The 20929-nt window shown below is 38.6% G+C and overlaps 2 protein-coding genes across 15 annotated transcripts in view; both read right to left on the reverse strand.

Moving 5' to 3' along the window:
* Window positions 1-8026, reverse strand: part of E2f5 (E2F transcription factor 5) — a 26643-nt gene extending 18617 nt beyond the window's left edge. For 3 of the 7 annotated variants that reach the window (XM_048359025.1, XM_048359023.1, XM_048359020.1), the window contains exon 1: window positions 7453-8020. In XM_048359025.1, the coding sequence (XP_048214982.1) occupies window positions 7453-7689 (237 nt within the window). In that variant the 5' untranslated portion in view covers window positions 7690-8020. Of the gene's footprint in view, window positions 1-371; window positions 880-7452 lie in introns of those variants that run through there. The other 4 variants (XM_048359024.1, XM_048359022.1, XM_048359021.1 and 1 more) reach the window with 4 other exon arrangements.
* A 3441-nt stretch (window positions 8027-11467) lies between these two features.
* Window positions 11468-20929, reverse strand: part of Lrrcc1 (leucine rich repeat and coiled-coil centrosomal protein 1) — a 28749-nt gene continuing 19287 nt past the window's right edge. For all 8 annotated transcript variants that reach the window (XM_048359014.1, XM_048359015.1, XM_048359013.1 and 5 more), the window contains 8 exons: window positions 20134-20335; window positions 18369-18554; window positions 16994-17168; window positions 15436-15599; window positions 14879-15087; window positions 14238-14375; window positions 13434-13569; window positions 11468-11908 (listed from right to left, as the gene is read on the reverse strand). In XM_048359014.1, the coding sequence (XP_048214971.1) occupies window positions 11786-11908; window positions 13434-13569; window positions 14238-14375; window positions 14879-15087; window positions 15436-15599; window positions 16994-17168; window positions 18369-18554; window positions 20134-20335 (1333 nt within the window). In that variant the 3' untranslated portion in view covers window positions 11468-11785. The remainder of the gene's footprint in view (window positions 11909-13433; window positions 13570-14237; window positions 14376-14878; window positions 15088-15435; window positions 15600-16993; window positions 17169-18368; window positions 18555-20133; window positions 20336-20929) is intronic.

Below are 20929 nucleotides of genomic sequence, written 5' to 3' on the forward strand. Positions count from 1 at the left end.
CAAGTGTAGTAAGATATTAAAAGCTGGGCACCAGGTGGCTCATACCAGTAATCCTAGCTACTCAGGAGGCTGAAATCTGAGCACTGTGGTTCAAAGTCAGCCTGGGCAGGAAAGTTCATGAGACTCCTTATCCCCAGTCAATCACCAGAAAACCAGATGTGACACTGTCAAAGTAGTAGAGCACTAGCCTTGAGCCCAAAAGCTTAGGAATAGCACCCAGGCCCTAAGTTTTAGCCCCAGGATTGCCCCCCCACCCCCCAAAACAACACAACAGCAAAAACAAGTTAGAGAGACTCATAGTGTAGCTGAAGAGAATATTATTTAGGAAAAAAAAGCTAAAGAAGGGATATATTTGTAAGAAATATGCTTACTACTTTCCACACTAAAGAAATAGCACAAATACCACATTTTCTTGGTCCATTCATCCACTGAGGGCATCTGGGTTGATTCCATGGCTTGGCTATAGTAAACAATGCTGCAATGCACATAGTTGTGCTGGTAGCTTTAGGGTGATGTTGTTTGTGTTCATACTGGATTAATTCCCAGGGTGGATGATGATATTGTACCATTCATAGGGAAATGGAAAAAAAATTATTAAAAATCTTATTATATTAAGTGAAATAAGCCAGACCCAAAGAAACATACGTTGCATGGTTTCCCTCATTGTGGTAACTAGAATGTGCATATAAATCTACAAGAAATCAAACCGGACGGTAAAAAAATAAAATAATAAAACACACACACATACATGCTCTGAGACATGATCACTCATACAGGTCTCTAGATATTCACATGGTGAGACCAAAGAGGGTATTCATAGGAGTGGATCACAAAGGCTCAGTAGCTATGTGCACATGATCATATAAAATAATATTTTACAAGCTGGATGCTGGTGCTCACGCCTGTAATTGTAGTTACTAGAAGCCTGAGATCTCAGGAGTATCAAGGTTCAAAACCAGCCTGCACAGTAAAATCCATGAGATTTATTTATTTTTTGCCAGTCCTGGGGCTTGAACTCAGGGCCTAAGCACTGTTCCTGGCTTCTTTTTGTTCAAGGCTAGCACTCTACCACTTGAGCCACAGTGCCACCTCCGGCTTTTTCTATATATGTGGTGCTGAGGAATCGAACCCAGGGCTTCATGTATACGAGGCAAGTATTTTACCACTAGGCCATATTCCCAGCCCCTAAAGTCCATGAGATTCTTATCTCCAATTGACTACCAGGAAACCAGAAGTGGCCCTGTGCCTCAAAGTGATAGAGCTCTAGCTGTGAGGAAAAAAAAAAGCACAAAATGAACTCCCAAGAAATTTAAGAGATTGTAGTTGCTGTTATTTTAGTTGACATTTTCTTTTGTCTTGTGTGTTAGTTTGTCTTTTGGAGGGCAAGGGTGCATATAGAATTGGGGAAAAGGTGAAGGAATACAGTAGTTGTACTCACTAGACACTATGTGGAAAGTGAACTGTACACTGTGTGGGGTGGGACAGGAGGGGAAACCTGGGGGAGAGAGAGACATGGTTTAAAAAGAAATTATTCATTACCTGATTTATGTAATTGTAACCCCTGTGTACATCACCTTTACAATAATAAAATATATTTTTCTTTAAAAAGAAAAAAAATGGCATGAAGAAAGCATACAGAGCCACTGGTTCCAACATTTTTATGGCTTTGTTCCTTGGGAAATGACAGAATCAGAACCAAAATCTCAAAATGAGTGTCTTAAGCAATATATCAAGTTATCGTGTCCAGAACAGGAAAGATGTGACGACTTCCTTCTTCTACCCACCCTTTAAAGCCACCCGCCCCCCAAATCACACTAAAATTTTCTTATCTTTTGCTTAGTATGGCAGTTCAGGGAAACAATTCTGAAATCAATTTATTGCAGGTATTAGGCAGGTCACATTGTGCTTCAATTTCCTATCTGCACAATGAAGCTGTGATACCCCCTTGATAGTTTTATTATGAGCAGTAAATGACCTAACATAAACCAAGTGCTTGGCATAGTGCCAGTTATTTAGCACTTATTACTATTATTAGCAGTTACTTAGCTGTTAGCCATCACTCATTCACAGAGTTGTAGAACTTTAGTTGATAGAGAAAAATTTTCCCCTTGAGCCAACTATCTTTTTAATAGTTGAATAATAGTTAGGCCCTGAAATAAATGTATCCAGATCACGTGTGTGTGTGTGTGTGTGTGTATTTTTTTTATATGACTGTTTTAAACTTAGCCAAGTACACCTTAAAAAAAAAAGGTCCCATCTACCCTGTGCTTCCTATGCACAACCTCCCTGCTCTCATACTTCCCACTAGAGTAGTGGGTTTATTAGTCAGTGAACCTATGCTGCCATGCCAGTCACTTAAATTCCAAGGCTTCTGCAGAGGACAAGTGGATAATGACAAAGTATCCCCTACAGTAGCATAGTTTCACTGTCTTCACACTCCTCTGGTCTCCTCTGTTCACCCTCTTCTCTGATCCCTGATGACTTAGCAATTACTGACCTTTCACTGTTCTCCACAGCCTTGCCTTTCACATAAGTTTATCTTAAGCATATTCACACAGTTGTGAATTGGTGTAGCCAATTCCTAAATTACCTTACATGTAAAACTGAAACTCGGGCTGGGGATATGGCCTAGTGGCAAGAGTGCCTGCCTCGGATACACGAGGCCCTAGGTTCGATTCCCCAGCACCACATATACAGAAAACCGCCAGAAGCGGTGCTGTGGCTCAAGCGGCAGAGTGCTAGCCTTGAGCGAGAAGAAGCCAGGGACAGTGCTCAGGCCCTGAGTCCAAGGCCCAGGACTGGCAAAAAAAAAAAAACTGAAACTCTGTAATCATGGTGTCAGTTGCATCACAGACAAAGTAATTAAACAAGATAAATTAATTCATTTTCTCACAATTTTGGAAGCCAGAAGTCCAAGATCAAATTGTTAATCGGTTTGGCTTTTTCAAGGTTACAGATGGTCACTTTCTGTGTCTGCACATGGACTTTCCTCTATGGCCAGACTTCCTCCTTCTAAGGACACCAGTCAGATTTGATCAGGGCCCTTCCTAATAACTTCATTTAACTTAAGAAAAATTCAAGTTCCTATGTCCAAACACAGCTCCATTTTATTAAATTGAGGTCAAGACTCAAACCTGAGTTTGAGAGGGGCACATTTCATCCTATAACACATTCAACAACTTCCATCCTCTCCTCCATTAGCACTTGGCATCCACTCTTCTCCTGGCTCTATGAATTTGATAGACTAGCTACTTCAAATAAGCAGAATCAGAACCCTTTGCTTTATGTGTATACCCCATTTTGTTCATCCATTTCTCCATAGTTGGATACATGGGCTGATCCCACCTCTATTGACAATAATGTAGCTGTGAACATAGATGGATAAATATCTGCTCAAGACCCTGGTTTCAATTCTTTGGGTATACACCGAGGAGTAGAACTGTCTGAGAACTTTTAAGCAATCACTAAAGTTTGGGTTACCCTACCCAAGTATTTCTCCTTAAGTTAACTGTACCTCAATATCTTAACTTGGTGTTACAAAACTAAAAACCTGAGACTATCTCATCTAAGGTGTGACCAATTAAGTTATCTTATTGCTATTAGTTTCGGATCTATGAGATAAGAAAGAACATAAATACTTTATCACATTAACCTAGATATTAAAATAATTTCTAACTTACACATTTATAATAAAAGATAAATAACTTAGATCATGCTTTAAAGAGGTCAGGATGGCACCAAAATGGCAAATACAGAAACTCAGTTACAAATTCTATTTATTAGAATTTTCAGAACATTTAAACTCTCAAGTCATGAGCATCTTCAAATTATTAGCCATGAAAAAAATAACATCCTAGTTTAGCTTGTTAGACAACGTGGAATCTGCCATCAACACACTCATTCTCAATTCAAGAGCTCAGTACGTATATCTTTCCTAGCACAGGGAAAGGAGTAAAGATATTCAGGCATTCTTCTTCACAAGGAAAATTCCATGCTCTTCCACAAATAAATCTATTCTTTAGGACTATGAAAAGCAGTACAGCAAACAGAATAACACCAAGTGGTCTACCTACAAATATTAATTCTGACTGTATGACATCAGTCAAGTTACTCAACCTGTCCTGTCCTACTTAACCTGTTTCCTCAGCTAAAATGAGAGATTCAGGCCCACAAGCCCACCGATGTTAAGAGGATGAAATTATTTAGGAGAGCTAAACATCTAGCATATAGTAAGTATTTTTTTTGTCTTTTCTTTTTTGGTACTGGGGATCGAACCCAGGACATTGCACTAGCTAGGCAAGCACTTTGCCACTGAACTACATACATCCCAGCCTGATTTTTGTAGTTCCGTGGTTGAGTCCACTTCTTCTTACATGCTAGGCAAGTGCTCTAAACCCGAGGCTATATGTCAAGATTTCAATATATAACATAAAATATAATAGCAATAAGAACAAACCACATAGTTTGAATGAACTACAGTCTAAATTCTCTTTCTAACTACCCACCTCTACCAGACTATAATAAAAATAGGAAAAGTGAGAAAATGTTTCTCAAATCATTTTAAATGTACTTCTATTCCTTTCTAAAGTTCACACTATACCAGAATTAACTTTATGAGAATTAATTTTTTTTTCTTATTTATAGTCAAAGTCATGTACAGGGAGGTTACAGTTTCATACGTTAGGCCTTGGGTACATTTCTCGTACTGTTCGTTACCTCCTTCCTCCTCCTCCTTTCCCTCTCCCCCTATGAGTTGTTCAGTTGGTTTACACCAAATGGTTTTGCATTAATTTGCTTTTTAGAGCTATGTCTTCAGTTAGTTACATTATTCAGAAGAAATAGATCACTAAGACACAGCATTATGATCTTAATTCTTCAACAGCATAAATATGTCCTTCAAAGTGAGAATATAAGAAAAAGAATGTGTCCTTATAATTTCAAATTAGAAGAAATTTACAGCGACCAGTTCATGCTTAGCATGCATTATGAAAAGTTTTTAATTTTTTAAAAAAATTATTTATTCTCTGAAGCTTGAATTCAGGGCCTAATGCTCTTACTTAGATTTTTGGCTTAAGGTGGGTACTCTGGCACTTGAACAATACCTCCACTTCTCTTTTGTTTTGTTTTTGATTAACTGGAGATAAGAGTTTCATGAATTTTTGTGCCCAAACTGGCTTTGAACCACAATCCTCAGATCTCAGCCTCCTGAGTAGCTAGTATTACAGGCATGAGTTACCAGCGCCTGGCTTAAAATATGTCTTTTGTTATTTTTGTTTTTTGCCTGTCCTGGGACTTGAACTCCGGATCTGAGCACTGTCCCTGGCTTTCTGCTTTTTTGTTCAAGACTTGCACTCTACTTTTTGAGTCACAGTGCCACTTCTGGCTTTTTCTGTTTATGTGGTGATGAGGAATTGAACCCAGGGCTTCATGTATGCGGGGCAAGCACTCTACGACTAGGCCATATTCCCAATCCAGAATGATATTCACAGTGGTCTTCAAAGGTATAATCACTAGTATAATAAAGGCCTAATACCACTACAGGAATATATGAACATGAAGCACAATCCCCCTAAAACCAAAACAATGTCCAGAAATATCACACTCCACTTGCCACTGATGCCTGTGACTTCTGCAGAGCAGTTATACAGCCCCAGAGGAAAAGGAGGAAGCCAAGGAACTTAGAGTCCAGCAGGGGTAAAGTTCCAACCCATTTGGAGGCAAGTGAAGGGAAACACCCTTAAACTTCAGTTTTGTTTGGAAAAACCCAAACTTCCTAGGTTTCTTATACTGAAAGTCCCAAGCTACAGCTGAATATGCATAACTGTAATAACCCAATTTTTTTTTCTGGTAACCTCCTGACTTCTGGTGAAATTCTTTAAATACAACCCATTTGAATTCACTACAATTTAAATACTACAAATGCCATGAAAATACTTTTAAGACCAGGAGCCCATGGCTCACCCCCATAAGTCCTAGCTACTCAGGAGGACTGTGGTTGGTGGCCAGCCAGGGCAGGAAACTGTGAGACTCTTACCTACAATAACCACTGAAAAGCTGGAAGTGCAGCTATGTATGGCTCAAGTGGTGAAGCATTAGCTATGGGCACAAAAACTCAGAGACAGAGCCCAGGCCCTGAGTTCAAGTCTAAGAACCAGTGAATTGACGGGGGAAAAAGCAAACAAACAAAAAACATTTTTAAAGAAAAAAGAAGGTGTGGAAAGTTGAACCAAAAGATTTCAAAAGGTGGAAAAATTCAAGAATAAAAAATTTTAAATAAAGTAGTATAAACTCCGTTCAAAATGTAAAATCTGCACCTACTTCATTTGTATACAATTCAGTAGTCAGTTTATTGAACAGTATAAGCTAGGAGCATGGCCAGAGTTGGGGAGTCAATTTCCAATCCTTCAACTCGGAAGTGACAGGGATACACTCCTGCAGAGTTGCTATTTCCAGAGCTTTAGGCACTGACACCCATAAACCAGGTAGATGGTCTGGGAACGCCCGGGTATCATACTCCAGGTTAAGATGTGTTTAATAAGCCAAAGGGGACCGATACTCAGTTATGACTGAACAGCCTAAAGTTTTTGTTATTCTTCTTAAACTCAGAGCGCCAGATGAATCTTAATTCAAGTGATCACATCCCCCCCCCCCCCCCCGGCCTTGTGGAATCCTTCCAAATCCTGCTTGGAACGGTTAAATCATTATGTCCAACCGAGCAATTTTTGATGCAAGTTGTTATTTGGAAAAAACAAAATCTGAACCGTAGCAAACACCGCAGTACCCGTTCTCATAAAGCAGGAGAGAAAGTTTACGGAGCGCTCCCAAGCCCCTCCACGGAAAGTTAGACCCACCCCCCCATCACGCACGACGCCCAACCTCACTTAAAAAAATTAGTATCAGATGTCAAGTTAAGTCACCAATCCCATCTCCCTTTCGAACCTCCGGGAGGACCAAAGACGTGTACGGAGAAGAGGCCTGGTCAGAATAAAATCAGTTATGGGGAGGGCGTGCAAATCAACCCACTCCTCCCTTTTATCGGGAGAGGTGGCATTCCCAGTTCTCAAACAATTAAGAAATGAAGTCTTAAAACAATTAAAAGTCTCGATCGAACCCCACTAAATGGACCAGCTGCGAACACCTAATGGATGCCCGGGGTGTCACCGACGCCTGCCTCGAGCCTCGGCCACAGGTGGCCGCAGGGCAGCAACGACATTCGGTGGCCCCCGGGTCCCCGCGGAGGCAGAGCCACGCGAGCGCGCTCGAGGTCTCGGGCTCTTTGTGGAGAGTGCAGCGCCATTGGTGGCGGGGCCCGTCGGGGCGATCGCAGTCCCTCGTCCCTCCCCCACTCCAGCGTCCACGGCCACATGGCGTCGGCTCTTGGGTCCCCTCACCCCAGACTCCAAGGGCTGGGCGCCCACCCCACTCCGTCCCGATCCCCGACCCCGGCCTCACCGCTTTGAGATCCAGGACGCCGTCCTTGGCCTCCTGCAGCAGCGAAACGAACTTGGTGGTGAGCAGCCCCAGGCTCTTCTCGTGCCGGCTGCTGCCGCCCCCGAGGCCCGCGAGCAGCGGTTGCGCTGGCTGCGACGGCTGCGAGGGCTGAGCAGGCTGCGCGGGTTGCGGCCGCTGGTTCTGGCCCTGGACCTGCGGCGCCTGCTGGCCGGAGTTGGCGGGTTCGGCCGCCGCCATCGCGTTCTGGGCTCCACCAGGGTGGTCGGGGATCCCCCGCGCTCCGCCGCCCGCGGCCACCTGCCGGGCTCCGCGGCCGCAGTTCCCCGCACTCGCCAAGAGGGTGGCAGGCTCCCGCGAGCCACAGGTGCGCCGAGCGCCCTCGAGCCTCCGGGCCGCTCGCTGGGCGCGCAGGGCCTCCGCCCCCGCCCCAAGCCCGGGCAAGCGTGAATGCTGCCCACGAGCAGCCGAGGGAGGGCCACTGGAAATGAGGAGCCCGGGCTGCCAGGGGTGGGGACCCGAGTTTAAATGGCAGGAAGTGACGCCGCGCTCCGCCGTTGCCTGGAGACGCATTTTTTTGCCCCGGGGAGGGCGCGCGCCGCGGGCTCGGTGATCTTACCCTGCCACATTCCCAGGAAGAAGAAGGAAAAAAGAGAAAGGCAAAAGGCTATGGTTGGCAGGGAAAGTCACCAAGCCCCAGCCCACGCTCGGGAAGTTGGATTGGCTTCTCAGTAAAGCTGCTCCGGCTTAGGGGTCCCTGGCTTTGGGCTGGGACGGTTCTGCTCTCGTCGGTCTCTCCCAGTGCTAGCATTGTTTGCAAAAATCCTTGTGACCAGAACCCAATTCAAGGTTTTAAATCGAATCTCATCTTTCCAGATGTCGAACACGGGAAAATCAGGTTGTTTTTCGCTCGCTTGATCAACTCTTTTCCAAAGTCTGTACGTACTTCCTAAAGGAGTTAATGACCTGTACAGGGAAAGGTGGTGAACTGCCCAAATTCTCACGTTATTCACTAAATTATATTGTTTATAACTTGATGCCTAACAAGAGCAACGGGAGTAATAAATAATAAGGCATTCTTGGGGTCTTGAAGTCAGTGATATCCTAATGACAAAGGAGAGCACACAGCTCTAAGTTTTTTTTTTTAAGTTGTTTTTCTCCCTAAGAGAAATCCTAAGAATCACGACAAAATTTTAGATGGTTACTGAACCTAGTTCATAAAAGAAAGAGTGCTTAATTTTAAAACAAAGTAACAGAGAATCACTGAAATGAGAAAACTAAAGTTAGATACCATTAACAAATGATGTGTTTTCCATTCACAAGCTTAGAAATTTATTAACCAAAGGTAGCTATCATTTTAAACAAAGAACACTATTTAAAAAACACTTGTAACTAAGAAGCTTAAGTAAAATGTGAAAAAAAAACAGTTAATGTAATCCTTTATAGTTGTTCCCAGGTGATTTGACATGAGCCAAATCACAAACAAATATTGCAAATTAATTTTGTTAGTATCCAATCTAGTTCTTACAGAGGTTTTAATAAACTGAAGATAACATTTTGTTGTATATGCTAGGGCATAAATCAATAAAATAATACTGACAGTGCTATTTCTGAAACAATCTATGGGATATCTTTTTTTTTTTTTTTTTTGGCCAGTCCTGGGGCTTGGACTCAGGGTCTGAGCACTGCCCTGGCCTCCTTTTGCTCAAGGCTAGCCCTCTGCCGCTTGAGCCACAGCGCCACTTCTGGCCATTTTCTGTATATATGGTGCTGGGGAATTGAACCCACAGCCTCATGTATCCAAGGCAAGCACTCTTGCCACTAGGCCATATCCCCAGCCCTTCTATGGGATATCTTAACTCAGGTTAAGCTGCGATAAATAAGTACCACCGACCGGATGGCTTAAGTGACAGAAATTTCTTTTCTCACAGTTATGGAGATTTGGGAATAGTAATACCAGGAGGCTCATATAACTAAATTCTGGTGAGGTGCCTTAACCTAGCTTACAGATGGTGACGTTGCACTGCTTCTTCTTGGGGCTGTAAGAAAAGTCGCTTTTAGATTTCACTTTAAAAAGGGCACTGAGCTGGATGCCAGTGGCTCACAGGCCTGTAATCCCAGAAACTCTGGAGGTTGAGATCTGAGGATTGAGGTTCAAAGTCAGTCCTGCCAAGAAAGTCCAAGAGACTCATTTCCAATTAATTAACCACCAGAAAAATGGAAGTGGTGCTGTGGATCAAAGTAGAGCACTAGCCTTGAGCGAGAGAGAGTGAGAGAGTGAGAGAGTGCGCCATAGAGGAATCTAAATTCCTTTGTACAAGTACTTAAGAAGAACCTTTACAGCAGTTACCTATGTTTACATAATAAAACACTTTAAAACAAAAAATTTTAAATACTCAAATATTTGACCTTTCATAATATTCATCTTTCAGAATGAATTACTGCCATGTGTCATCTTTCAGTTTTTAGTGTTTTCTTCAGTAATTGTATTCAAGCAGGTTACCTAGAAATAGTTTCTTCATCTTCATTAATCTACAAGTACCTTTATTTTCTATTTATTTTGAACAACAGTTTTGTTGGATGCAGAATTTTTGGTTGGCATTTCATTTTCTCTCATCATATCAAATACATAATCATCTGACCTGCCACGTTTCCGATAATTTCCTTGCTTCTTTCAGGGTTTCTCTAAGTGTCTGACTAGGAGGTTTGTGTGTCTTTTTCTTTATCCTGTTTCACTGCGAACTGCTTTTATCTGTATGCTAATCATTTTAAATCAAATTTAAGAGCTTGCAGCTATTACCTCCAAAAACTTTCCATCTCCTCCCATGTGCTGCTGTTTGGGATGTTCCTAGATCTCCTTCACAGCTTGGCTATCATGAAATGGGTCTTTCCCTTCAGAAGAAGTTTCTCCTGGTTCATTTACTTTTTTTTATTGGTTTGTTTTTTGGCCAGTCCTGGGGCTTGGACTCAAGGCCTGAGCACTGTCCCTGGCTTCATTTTGCTCAAGGATAGCACTCTGCCACTTTAGCCACAGCACCACTTTTGGTCTTTTCTATATATGCAGTGCTGAGGAATCGAACCCAGGGCTTCATGTTTATGAGGCAAGCACTCTTCCCACTAGGCCATATTCCCAACACCTCCATTTACTTTTGTTTTGTTTTATTTGGTATACCAGTACTGGGGAATGAACTAATGTTATCTCATTACCCCACTTTCTCCCTGCAGGATGGTGCTCTAACATTTGAGGCACACCTCCACTTCCCAGCTTTTTGATGGTTACCTGGAGATAAAAGTCTCACAGTTTTTGGCTTGGCTGGCTTTGAACCACGATCCTCAGATATCAGTTACCTGAGCACCTAGGAGTATAGGCATGAGTTACAAGCACTCAGCTTTCCATTTACTTATTTTTTTAAATCTTAGCTTACTATTAGTATTATATGGCTTATTATGTGGTATTATATTTTTATTTCTAGTCGTAAATAACGGGCATAGCATTTAATATTTCCATTTTTCATATATAGCATAGGAAGTGATAAAAGTGAAATACTAATAAATGATCTTATATGAAGAACTCTCTTCATATACCTAGACTAAGAGGGAGAGTGAGAGCAGAACAGCATTGCTCTTCTCAGGAATTTATAAAATCTTAAATGTACTCTTCAATGACAAAGTCATATTTATTCTAAAAAAAAAAGGGTAGTTATGAGAGATGTGGAGAAGGCTACATATGCTTCTTAAAGAATGCTATCCTATATCTTTTTTTTTTTTTTTGCCAGTCCTGGGCCTTGAACTCAGGGCCTGAGCACTGTCCCTGGCTTCCTTTTGCTCAAGGCTAGCATTCTGCCACTTGAGCCACAGCGCCACTTCTCGCAATTTTCTGTATATGTGGTGCTGGGGAATTGAACCCAGGGTCTCATGTATATGAGGAAAGCTCTCTTGCCACTAGGCCATATCCCCAGCCTGGCTATCCTATATCTTTAACTCCAGCACTGCCAGAAAAACAGAAAAAAACAAAAAAGAGTGTCACATAATTTATCTTTGTGAACTTTATAGCTATATCTTATTTGTAATTACCAAACAGTGTATGCACAGAAACAAGAAAAAGTGTTTTAAGTCTAGTTATTATGATAGGTTTTTCTAGTACACATAATTATAAAAATTTATTATAAAGCCTATATATACAATTAATAATCGATCAAAAGTCTCTTAAAATTATTCATGATGAAATGTGTAGAAAGAGACATTTCAAAGTCGTAGCAGTACTACTTTTACAATATTTAATCATTTTTACAATAGGTCTGCCGGTCCATTTCAATTATATTTGTTATGAAAGCCATCACATTTCTTGCTGAATTTCTTTTAGAGCACAAGCAAGTTGCTTTATTTTTTCTTCCATTGCTTTTTTGTTCTTGCATGTTTCTTCCAGAAGTTCACGCATTTCTTCTTCAACTCGATAAACCTAAGGCAATGTATGAATGTTACATTTTAATTTTCTAAGGTAAAGGCATTTAAAAAATACTTTCTGGAAGAAATGTCAATAACTTTTTCTCATGTATGTTTTAACTGTGATTCATTCAATGTAAAATAAGGTTAGTAAAATGTAACTCATCCAAATGCTAACAGGAAAAACATGTTTATAGAGTAATCAATGTACTTTCATTTATATAACCTATTATTGCTCATTAGACTATTCTGAAAAAGACAAAACAATGCATTGTAATTCTATTTTAGGGCTTAGAAAAATGTATGAAGGGCTGGGAATGTGGCTTAGTGGTAGAGTACTTGTCTTAGCATGCACAAAGCCCTGGGTTCAATTTCTCAGCACCACATAAACAGAAAAAGCCAGAAGTGGCACTGTGGCTCAAGAGGTAGAGTGCTAGCCTTGAGCAAAAAGAAGCTAGGGACAGTGCTGAGGCACTGGCAAAAATACCCACGACTGGCAAAAAACAAACACACAAACAAAAAACTACAAAAAAACCCTGGGAGTTGAGAGAAAATTTGTTTGAAGTTGTGCAAGTTTCTATCTATGACCGTGTGGCTAAAAACCCAGTTCTCATATTTCTTCTCACTATTGTCGTTGTTGCCTATAGATGCTGAGTTCTAAGTTCAATTGAAGCACCAATTCCTTATAGACTTTCAAAACTTAAACAACCTTCTTCCTCAAAGAAACCTTGTATTCTTAAAACTCCATTGGTCTATGATCTCAGTATCATACATTACCAAATGTTCATCCAGAGGTCATGAAGCAAGTATGTACTGGGATGAAAATTATAATTTTGCTTTTTATCAGAATTATGTTTTGTAATGAATCTAAGTTTATGAAGTCAGGTTTTATGAAACTTTGTTTTGTTTTGTTGCCAGTCCTGGGGCGTGGACTCAGGGCCTGAGCACTGTCCCTGGCTGCTTTGTACTCAAGACTAGCACTCTACCTCTCGAGCCACAGCGCCACTTATGGCTTTTTTCTATATATGTGGTGCTTAGGAATCGAACCCAGGGCTTCATGTATACGGTGAGCACTTTACCACTAGGCCATATTCCCAGCCCACTCATGATACTTTTGATAACATTCTTTTGTTTCTTGAAATTTAATTTTGAGAGGTGATGTACAGAGGTGTTACAGTTACATGCATAAGGTAGTAAGTACATTTACTGTCAAATTTGTTACCCTCTTTGATAACATTCTTTTTTTTTTTGGCCAGTCCTGGGCCTTGGACTCAGGGCCTGAGCACTGTCCCTGGCTTCTTCCCGCTCAAGGCTAGCACTCTGCCACTTGAGCCACAGCGCCGCTTCTGGCCGTTTTCTGTATATGTGGTGCTGGGGAATTGAACCTAAGGCCTCGTGTATCCGAGGCAGGCACTCTTGCCACTAGGCTATATCCCCAGCCCTTTGATAACATTCTTGATGTACCTATTAGACTATAAAATTATTCTGTTTTTTAATTTCCAAAGATTTGGACATAAACATTTAATAATAATTTATAGTACCTTTAAATTTGCAGAATCAATACATTTTTGCTTTTCAGATGATAGTTGTGATATTTCAGCCTGATGGGCTTCAACAATTGCATCAACTTGCTTTTTAAAGGCATCATCCATACTATGAAGCTTTTCCACTGCATTTCTTTAAAAAAAAATCAATAAAAGAATAAAAATTAAAAAAAAATCCCTAAATACTCCAGTATGTAAGGATGTGTGAACTAGGTATATTTTTGTTACACATATGCTGTATTATTGATGCTGTCCTGTATGTTGACATGAAAACTGATCACTAAACATATTTTTCTAGGAGCTTCAACTTTATAAGTTGTTTAAACAACTCTAGTATTTATATGTAGCAAGCTAAAACATTGTTTCTATTGACTGTTCTGTAGAATGCATCTGAAGGCAGAGCCAGGTATACATTTTAAAATCATCTTGTAAGAAGATTGCTATCTAATCTTCTCCAGCCTTATCTTTATCTGCAGCCTGGTAATTTTCTTCTCTAAAGAGAAATTTTAAGTATAAATTGATCACTGTTGACAATATCACTAGATTCTTTCACTCAAACAGTTTTATAACAATATGCTCATATAGCAATTATTATGTATTAGGCACTGCTTTAAGAACTATGAACTTTATATAGCCATGTATGTGTGTGTGTGTATGTATATTTATATATTTACTTCATTTTACAAATAGAATGAAGTTCTTGGAAACAACTATGCCCTACATATTTTCAGTACTTTCAACCATCTCACTTCAGTGTTTGTGTTTCAAGAGATTGCATGTCCTTTAGAATTTAACACTTACTTTTGTAGTTCAATGCTTTTGTCTCTTTCTGCTTTAAGTTGTCTTTCCTTGTTTTCAAAATTTTCTTTCACTTCTTTTACTTGTGTTTCAAGATGAGCTAGAAGTTCTCCTTTATCATGCCATTTCTGATTAAGTGTACTAATAAAAGTAATTTAAAAGTAAATGAGTATTAAGTCACATTTTACCCCCTTCAGTAATGGGCTTGAATTTCGTGCCTTGTACATGCAAGGTAAGTGTTCTATACCGAACTTTATCCCTAGCCTTTTTATTTTGTTTTAATTGAGGTAGGGTCTCATACATTGCTCAGGAAGGACTCAACTTTTTTTTTTTTGGGGGGGGGCCTGGGCCTTGGACTCAGGTTCTGAGCACTGTCCCTGGCTTCTTTTTGCTCAAGGATAGTACTCTGCCACTTGAGCCACAGCGCCACTTCTGGCCGTTTTCTATATATGAGGTGCTAAGGAATCCAACTTAGGGCTTCATGTATAGGAGGCAAGCACTCTTGCCACTAAGCCATATTCCTAGCCCCAGGGCTCAACTTTATAATCAATCTCTTTGCCTCCTGAGTAGCTGGGATTATAAACATATGCCAACCCACTGGCAAGCCACACATTCTTTTTTCAGTGGAAAATAGTGTATAATACCTGTAAGCTTTTCTAATTTCTTCAAGTTCTATTTCCTTTGCTTTCAACTGCTGTTTTAGTTTGTCTTTTCTTTCATTGTGTCTTTCCAATTTCTCAATTACATTATCCAGTTCTGAAGATTTTTCTTCAAGTTGTTCTTGAGTACATTTTTCTATTTCAGTGATCTTTTCTTGTAAAAGTTTGATTTGTTCATCTTTTTCTTGTAAGCACTTTAAGATAAAATAAGTACATTATTTTTTATTAGGGTTAAGTGTTTCATAGTTTGATTAACCAGATATAGTTTAAATTATTACTAAAAGAATATTAAACACATAAAATGATTTTTCTTGTGATTCACTATATTTTTTTATATGAATTCTGTACAGTTAATTATGAAGCAAAAAATCAGGCAGCACTTTAGGGGAAAATATTATAAATAGGAATGAACTATGATATTATGCTTTAAATTCTTTAATAGTTGCAAATCACAGAAACAAATTAGTTTTTGGATATTTTGATCTGGACAGATGTTCAAACCTGCCATTGGCTCTTTTCTTGAAATCAAATGCCAAACTTACGTCTTTTAATTTTCTAATTGTCTCTGTCTGGTCTTCCATGATTTTATTTTTTATTTTTAATGCATCACTATCATTTTCGTTTGTCTTTCTCAGAGATTCATTCTCTCTACATAAACTTTCAATTTGGGCCTCTAACTGTCCACGAGTTTGGGATAAAGATGACCCTAGAAAATAAAACAAAACAAAAAAGCAAAAAAAAACAAGTTGGAAACATATGGAACCTTGAAGGTTTTGCATTTTATAAAAGCCTAATCTAACAGTGTAAAAGACAGTAAATAAAAACTGAATAAAACTCCCAAACAATAACACAATATGAAGAGGAAAGGGGAAACAAACAAAAAGGATTCTCAGCATTTTGGCTATTAAAAATGTAAAAATCATGAATAAAATCAATCATCATTATATTAAATCCGTTATGACTAACATCTTGTTATTCATAATCGTTAAGGTATCTTCTGAGCACGTGTAGCTCATGCCTATAATCCTAGCTACTCAGAAGCTATGAATAACAGGATACTGGTTAGAAGCCAGCTCAGGCAGGACAGCCAGTGAAACTCCATTTCCAAAATAACCAGCAAAATGCTACGCCAGAAGCATAGCCAAATGGTAAAGTGTGAGCCATGAACAAGAAAGCTGAGTGAGAGCACAAGGCCTTGAGTTCAAGTCCTAGTATGAGCACAGAAAAGAAAAAATCTTTAAGGTATTTTAAATGCAATGGATTAGTATGATGTCTTTTGCGATGTAAATGATTTGAAATGGAATCAGATTAGGGGCTCAATGTAGTTTTCTTCATATATTGCTTTATATTTCTGCATACCTGGTGGTATAAATAGAATACTGTATACTACAAAATAATTTAAAATAATTGCATAAGAATTAGTTTTAATGATTTATTTAGCTGAACTATTGTAAAGGTTTACATAGTTCAGGAAAGTGGCCAAATTATATAGCCATGAGAACAATAAAAAAAAAATAGCAATGCTAATAGAATTGGGATGTTTTCCCATAAAGAAATAAATATTTAAAGAGATAGGTGTTTTTAATCTTGAGTTAAACATTGCAAAATGCATATATACACCATGTAGTATCCTAGGAATATATTCAAATTTTCTTTTCAAAAAAATTGTGAATTTTTTATGGCATTTTAAACAGGGGCTAGTAGCTCATGTATATTAATTCTAGAACTCAGGAGCTAAGATAGGAGGATTGAGACTTCAAAGCCAGCCAGTGCTACACAGCAAGACTCAAAAATAAATAAATTTAAATAAACCTTAAAAAGTTAATATTGTTATATTGCCTTAGCTGGTCTCAAACTCCTGGATTCAAGTGTTCCTTCTTTGTGTCTCAGTCTCCTGCACAGTCACTATGTGTGACTGCTATAACGTCTTAATTGACAAATTAAGAACTTAATTTTCCATTTCCTCAGAGGTTTTACTCTTATTTGATAGTGTTATTCTTTTTCCTGGCCTCTAGTGACAGTTAAATACTTTTTTATTCTGACAGCCAGACTGGTGTTTAACAATGGTTATTACGCATTTGAAAAATCTGAGAATTTTACCCTGTTTTGCCAATTCATGCCCCCATACTTTTCTTTCTGTTCTTAAACCGTAAATCAGTGATTCCTTTGCTGCTAGCTCAGAAATAAGCTGGACTTTCTCATGCTTGAGAAGTTCTATTTGAATACTCTTCTGCTTGTCATCTTCAATCAAAATTCCAAGAGTGTTGATTTGATTCTGTATATACCCCCAAAATTAAAAAAAAAAAATCAAAGGTGCATGGTTTAGTTCTCTTATAATAGAAAGAAAAGCCATATAAATAAGGACAAAGTAAATTTTAGACACATTTTATACCACAAGTTTTGGACTAAAGATAAATATAAAATAAAAAAATAAAACTAAGAGGCCACTTCTTGAAATTCTGAATTTTATTCTAAAATTCTAACCAAGAAGCTATACTTTTAATATTTAAACTTTCTCATAATGCATTTACATAAAAAGCATAAACATAACTTTCCAGAAGTTGAGTTATATTGGGTAAAGTAGCATGTGTTTATCTAAAACTGAGACAACAGTAATAAAGACATTTATCAGAAAACTATTGTAGCTAAGGGTATTTAAAAATCACCATCATCACATTACCATTACAAAATTAATGTCAGCTATTCAAGTGGCACTTTCTAAATACATTTCAATACCACTTGAGTATCATTTTCCTAATGTTATCTTATCACTGTAGAGCAGGTATTTATTTAACATGTTTTTTGTGTTTTTTTTTTGCCAGTCCTGGGCCTTGGACTCAGGGCCTGAGCACTGTCCATGGTTTCTTTTTGCTCAAGGCTAGCACTCTGCCACTTGAGCCGCAGCACCACTTCTGGCCGTTTTCTATATATGTGGTGCTGGGGAATCGAACCCAGGGCTTTATGTATATAAGGCAGGCGCTCTTGCCACTAGGCCATATTCCCAGCCCCTATTTAACATGTTTTTTTTTTGTTTTTTTTTTTTTTGCCAGTCCTGGGCCTTGGACTCTGGGCCTGAGCACCGTCCCTGGCTTCTTTTTGCTCAAGGCTAGCACTCTGCCACTTGAGCCACAGCGCCACTTCTGGCCATTTTCTGTATATGTGGTGCTGGGGAATTGAACCCAGGGCCTCATGTATACGAGGCAAGCACTCTTGCCACTAGGCCATATCCCCAGCCCCTATTTAACATGTTTTAAGAAATAAATCTACTTGTGTTTTACTTAAATGGTTTTAATGTAAGCCCTACGATTTGTGAAATATTAAGTTTAACCACCTCTCCTCAGTTGTATTTGCTGATATATATCAAACTATATAATTAGGATAATCTAAAAGTTCATTTTGTGTACTTCCTAAGACCATCATAATACATGACAATGCGAAAAAAAATAAAAGAAAATACAATATTATAACATCTTACCTGTAAATTTGCTGCTGTTTCCTGCTTCAATTTGGAAACTTCTGCAAGTTTTGATTTTTGTTCTTTCACCATGCAGGTCAGATCTTTTATTAAAGAAGAGGATTCATTTTCTTTTCGTTGGGCCCAAATAAGGGCATGTTTACTCTTGGCTAACTCTGTTGCCACATTCTGAAAACCATCTTTAACCTGTATTTCAAAATTGCATTATAAATGTCAATCCTATGTACAATTAGGAAATACTTGCATACAGAGGTTTATGTCTTTCATTTTCATAGTCAATTTTAGTAAAAGGGTAAGTTTGCTTTAATCTACAAATGTTAATGATGAAACTCACATAGTGAGGTTAAGTCACTGGTCCAAAGTTATCAGAGAAAGTGCACCTAAGACCAGAATTCATTATGGCAAGTACTTAAGTGTGCTGTATGCCAGCCATTGTTCTATGTACTATAATAAGACAGTGAGCAACACAGACTAAAAAATCTTTGGAAAGTTACATTCTCATTTTACATTGTGGATGTTGTGATCAGCATAAACAAGGAAAGTTCAAGGATGGAATGGTGCAGGTCAATGAAAAAAAGCTCTTAAAGTAATATAGGTGAAAGGAGTTAAGAGAATAAGTTTAGAATTTAGGTGAAAGGTCCGTGCTGTGGATATAATAAACAATTTACCAAGAGATTGATTGTGTCTTCAAAAGAACATAATTGAAAATTGGGCAGCCCAATAACAAAAGTTTGGAGAAATGAGAGAAACCAACTAGAGACTGCAAAGAAGTAAAATAATAGGAAGCCTAGAAAGCCAAGGAATGGTGTGCTGACAATCAAGAGAAGTGTCTGGAGGGAAGGGACAGAGCAACTCTGTCCGTGGGCTGCTCCTAGGTCGAATCAGATAAATAATACATTGATAACTTTAAACGCTGTGGATGTTGTTGCCTTCTCAATACAGCAATGCTAGTAGAGCAGTACAAACAAAAGCCTAATCAAAACATGTTAGCAATGAAGGAACTAAACTAGGGAGAGCAAATCTATGCCTTTGAGATGTTCTATTCCAAATGAAAACAGAGAAACAAGGTGGTAGCCAAACAGGATCAAGACAGTGTTCTCAAAATGAGAAAAATCAAAGCATCTTCTCAAGCAGAAGGGAATGGTCAAATAAAAAGGAAAAAGTGCTGCTATAAGAAAAGCCAAATCCTCATGTAGGCAAGAGAAAATGGGTTCTAGTTTATTGCTGGTGTGATGGGTATTAGCAGCAAGGGACTCTAGCAGCGAACCCCTCTATAGCAGGGCTTGCCTGATCTTCTGTAGGGAGCCAGACACTGAACTGTTAGGCCCAGCAGGCCAAGTCATCTGGTCTCCACTGCAAGTATCTACTCAGCTTTTGTGCTACAAAGCAGCCACAGATAATGTGTAAACAAATAGGGCTCCTTTACAATAAAACTATTAAAGTAAATATGCAGTGGGCTATATTCAGCCTTATGGGTTTCAGGTTTGCCAACGTCTGCTATATAGAAATTGGAGAGAATTCAGGTTTTCCAGGTCTTATTCCAGTGTTCATTATATTTCAACATTTATAATCATAATTGATTTTTGCAATACCAATGAAGATTACCTGTTATACATGTGAGGAAACTAAGGCTCTAGGACTTTATGTCATTTTTTTAAAGTCAAACAGCTAGCATAGTGTTATGTTTCTGAAATATAGTCTCATTGCCTCCTTATCAAATTATGTATTTTTACTAATTGTTTCCAATAAAGATACCAATTCTTACATCTCTGAATCTTCGAGCTTCAACAGTTAAAGCAATACGAAATTCATTTTCTAAATCCAAGTACTGTTGGTTTAATATATCAATTTTTTCTTGGTATTCTTTTCTTTCTTTCTCATGCTTTCTTTCTTGTTTTGCTAGCTCCTTAGCTAAAGCATCCTGGAATTCTGTATCATTCAAAAAATCCCTTGTTTCAAGTTCCTTTCTGGAATGAAAAACAAATACAAATCAAAGGATATTATTTATGTAAAAAAACTTAAAAATTTTAAAAATACTTCTTAATATTTTGTATTATCCAACTTTATTTTAGAGGTCAGGTCTTCATTTTGAAATACAGAAATTGGGTATAGGTCCATTAAGGAAAAATTTGGGTTTTTGTATAGTTTTTTTAACATGGCCTTTTATAGAAAATGTCCATTGAACCTTGCCCTAAAGGAATGAAAACAAACTAAATTAACTAATAGTTACTTGGGTGTCCATTACAGTAATTTCTCTATACACACTGATGAGTGTTTATTTGTGCTTAGAGCAATAAGAAATTAGCTTGTGATGTCTCAATTATAAACCTCAAATAGTGACAAAAGTCACCTCATTTTCTAGCTACTAGTTCTTGCTATGAGGTTGATTCTAATGCACACATGAATTTGGTATTTTCCATGAGGTCATTATATCAGACTTCACAACAGTTAACAGTCTTTACATATGTAAGGGAGCTATTGATATTTATCTATTTTTGTTTTGTTTTTGGCCAGTCCTGGGGCTTGGACTCAGGGCCAGAGCACTGTCCCTGGCTTCTTTT

Source organism: Perognathus longimembris, chromosome 12 (genome assembly GCF_023159225.1).
Source record: "Perognathus longimembris pacificus isolate PPM17 chromosome 12, ASM2315922v1, whole genome shotgun sequence".
Taxonomy (NCBI): domain Eukaryota; kingdom Metazoa; phylum Chordata; class Mammalia; order Rodentia; family Heteromyidae; genus Perognathus; species Perognathus longimembris.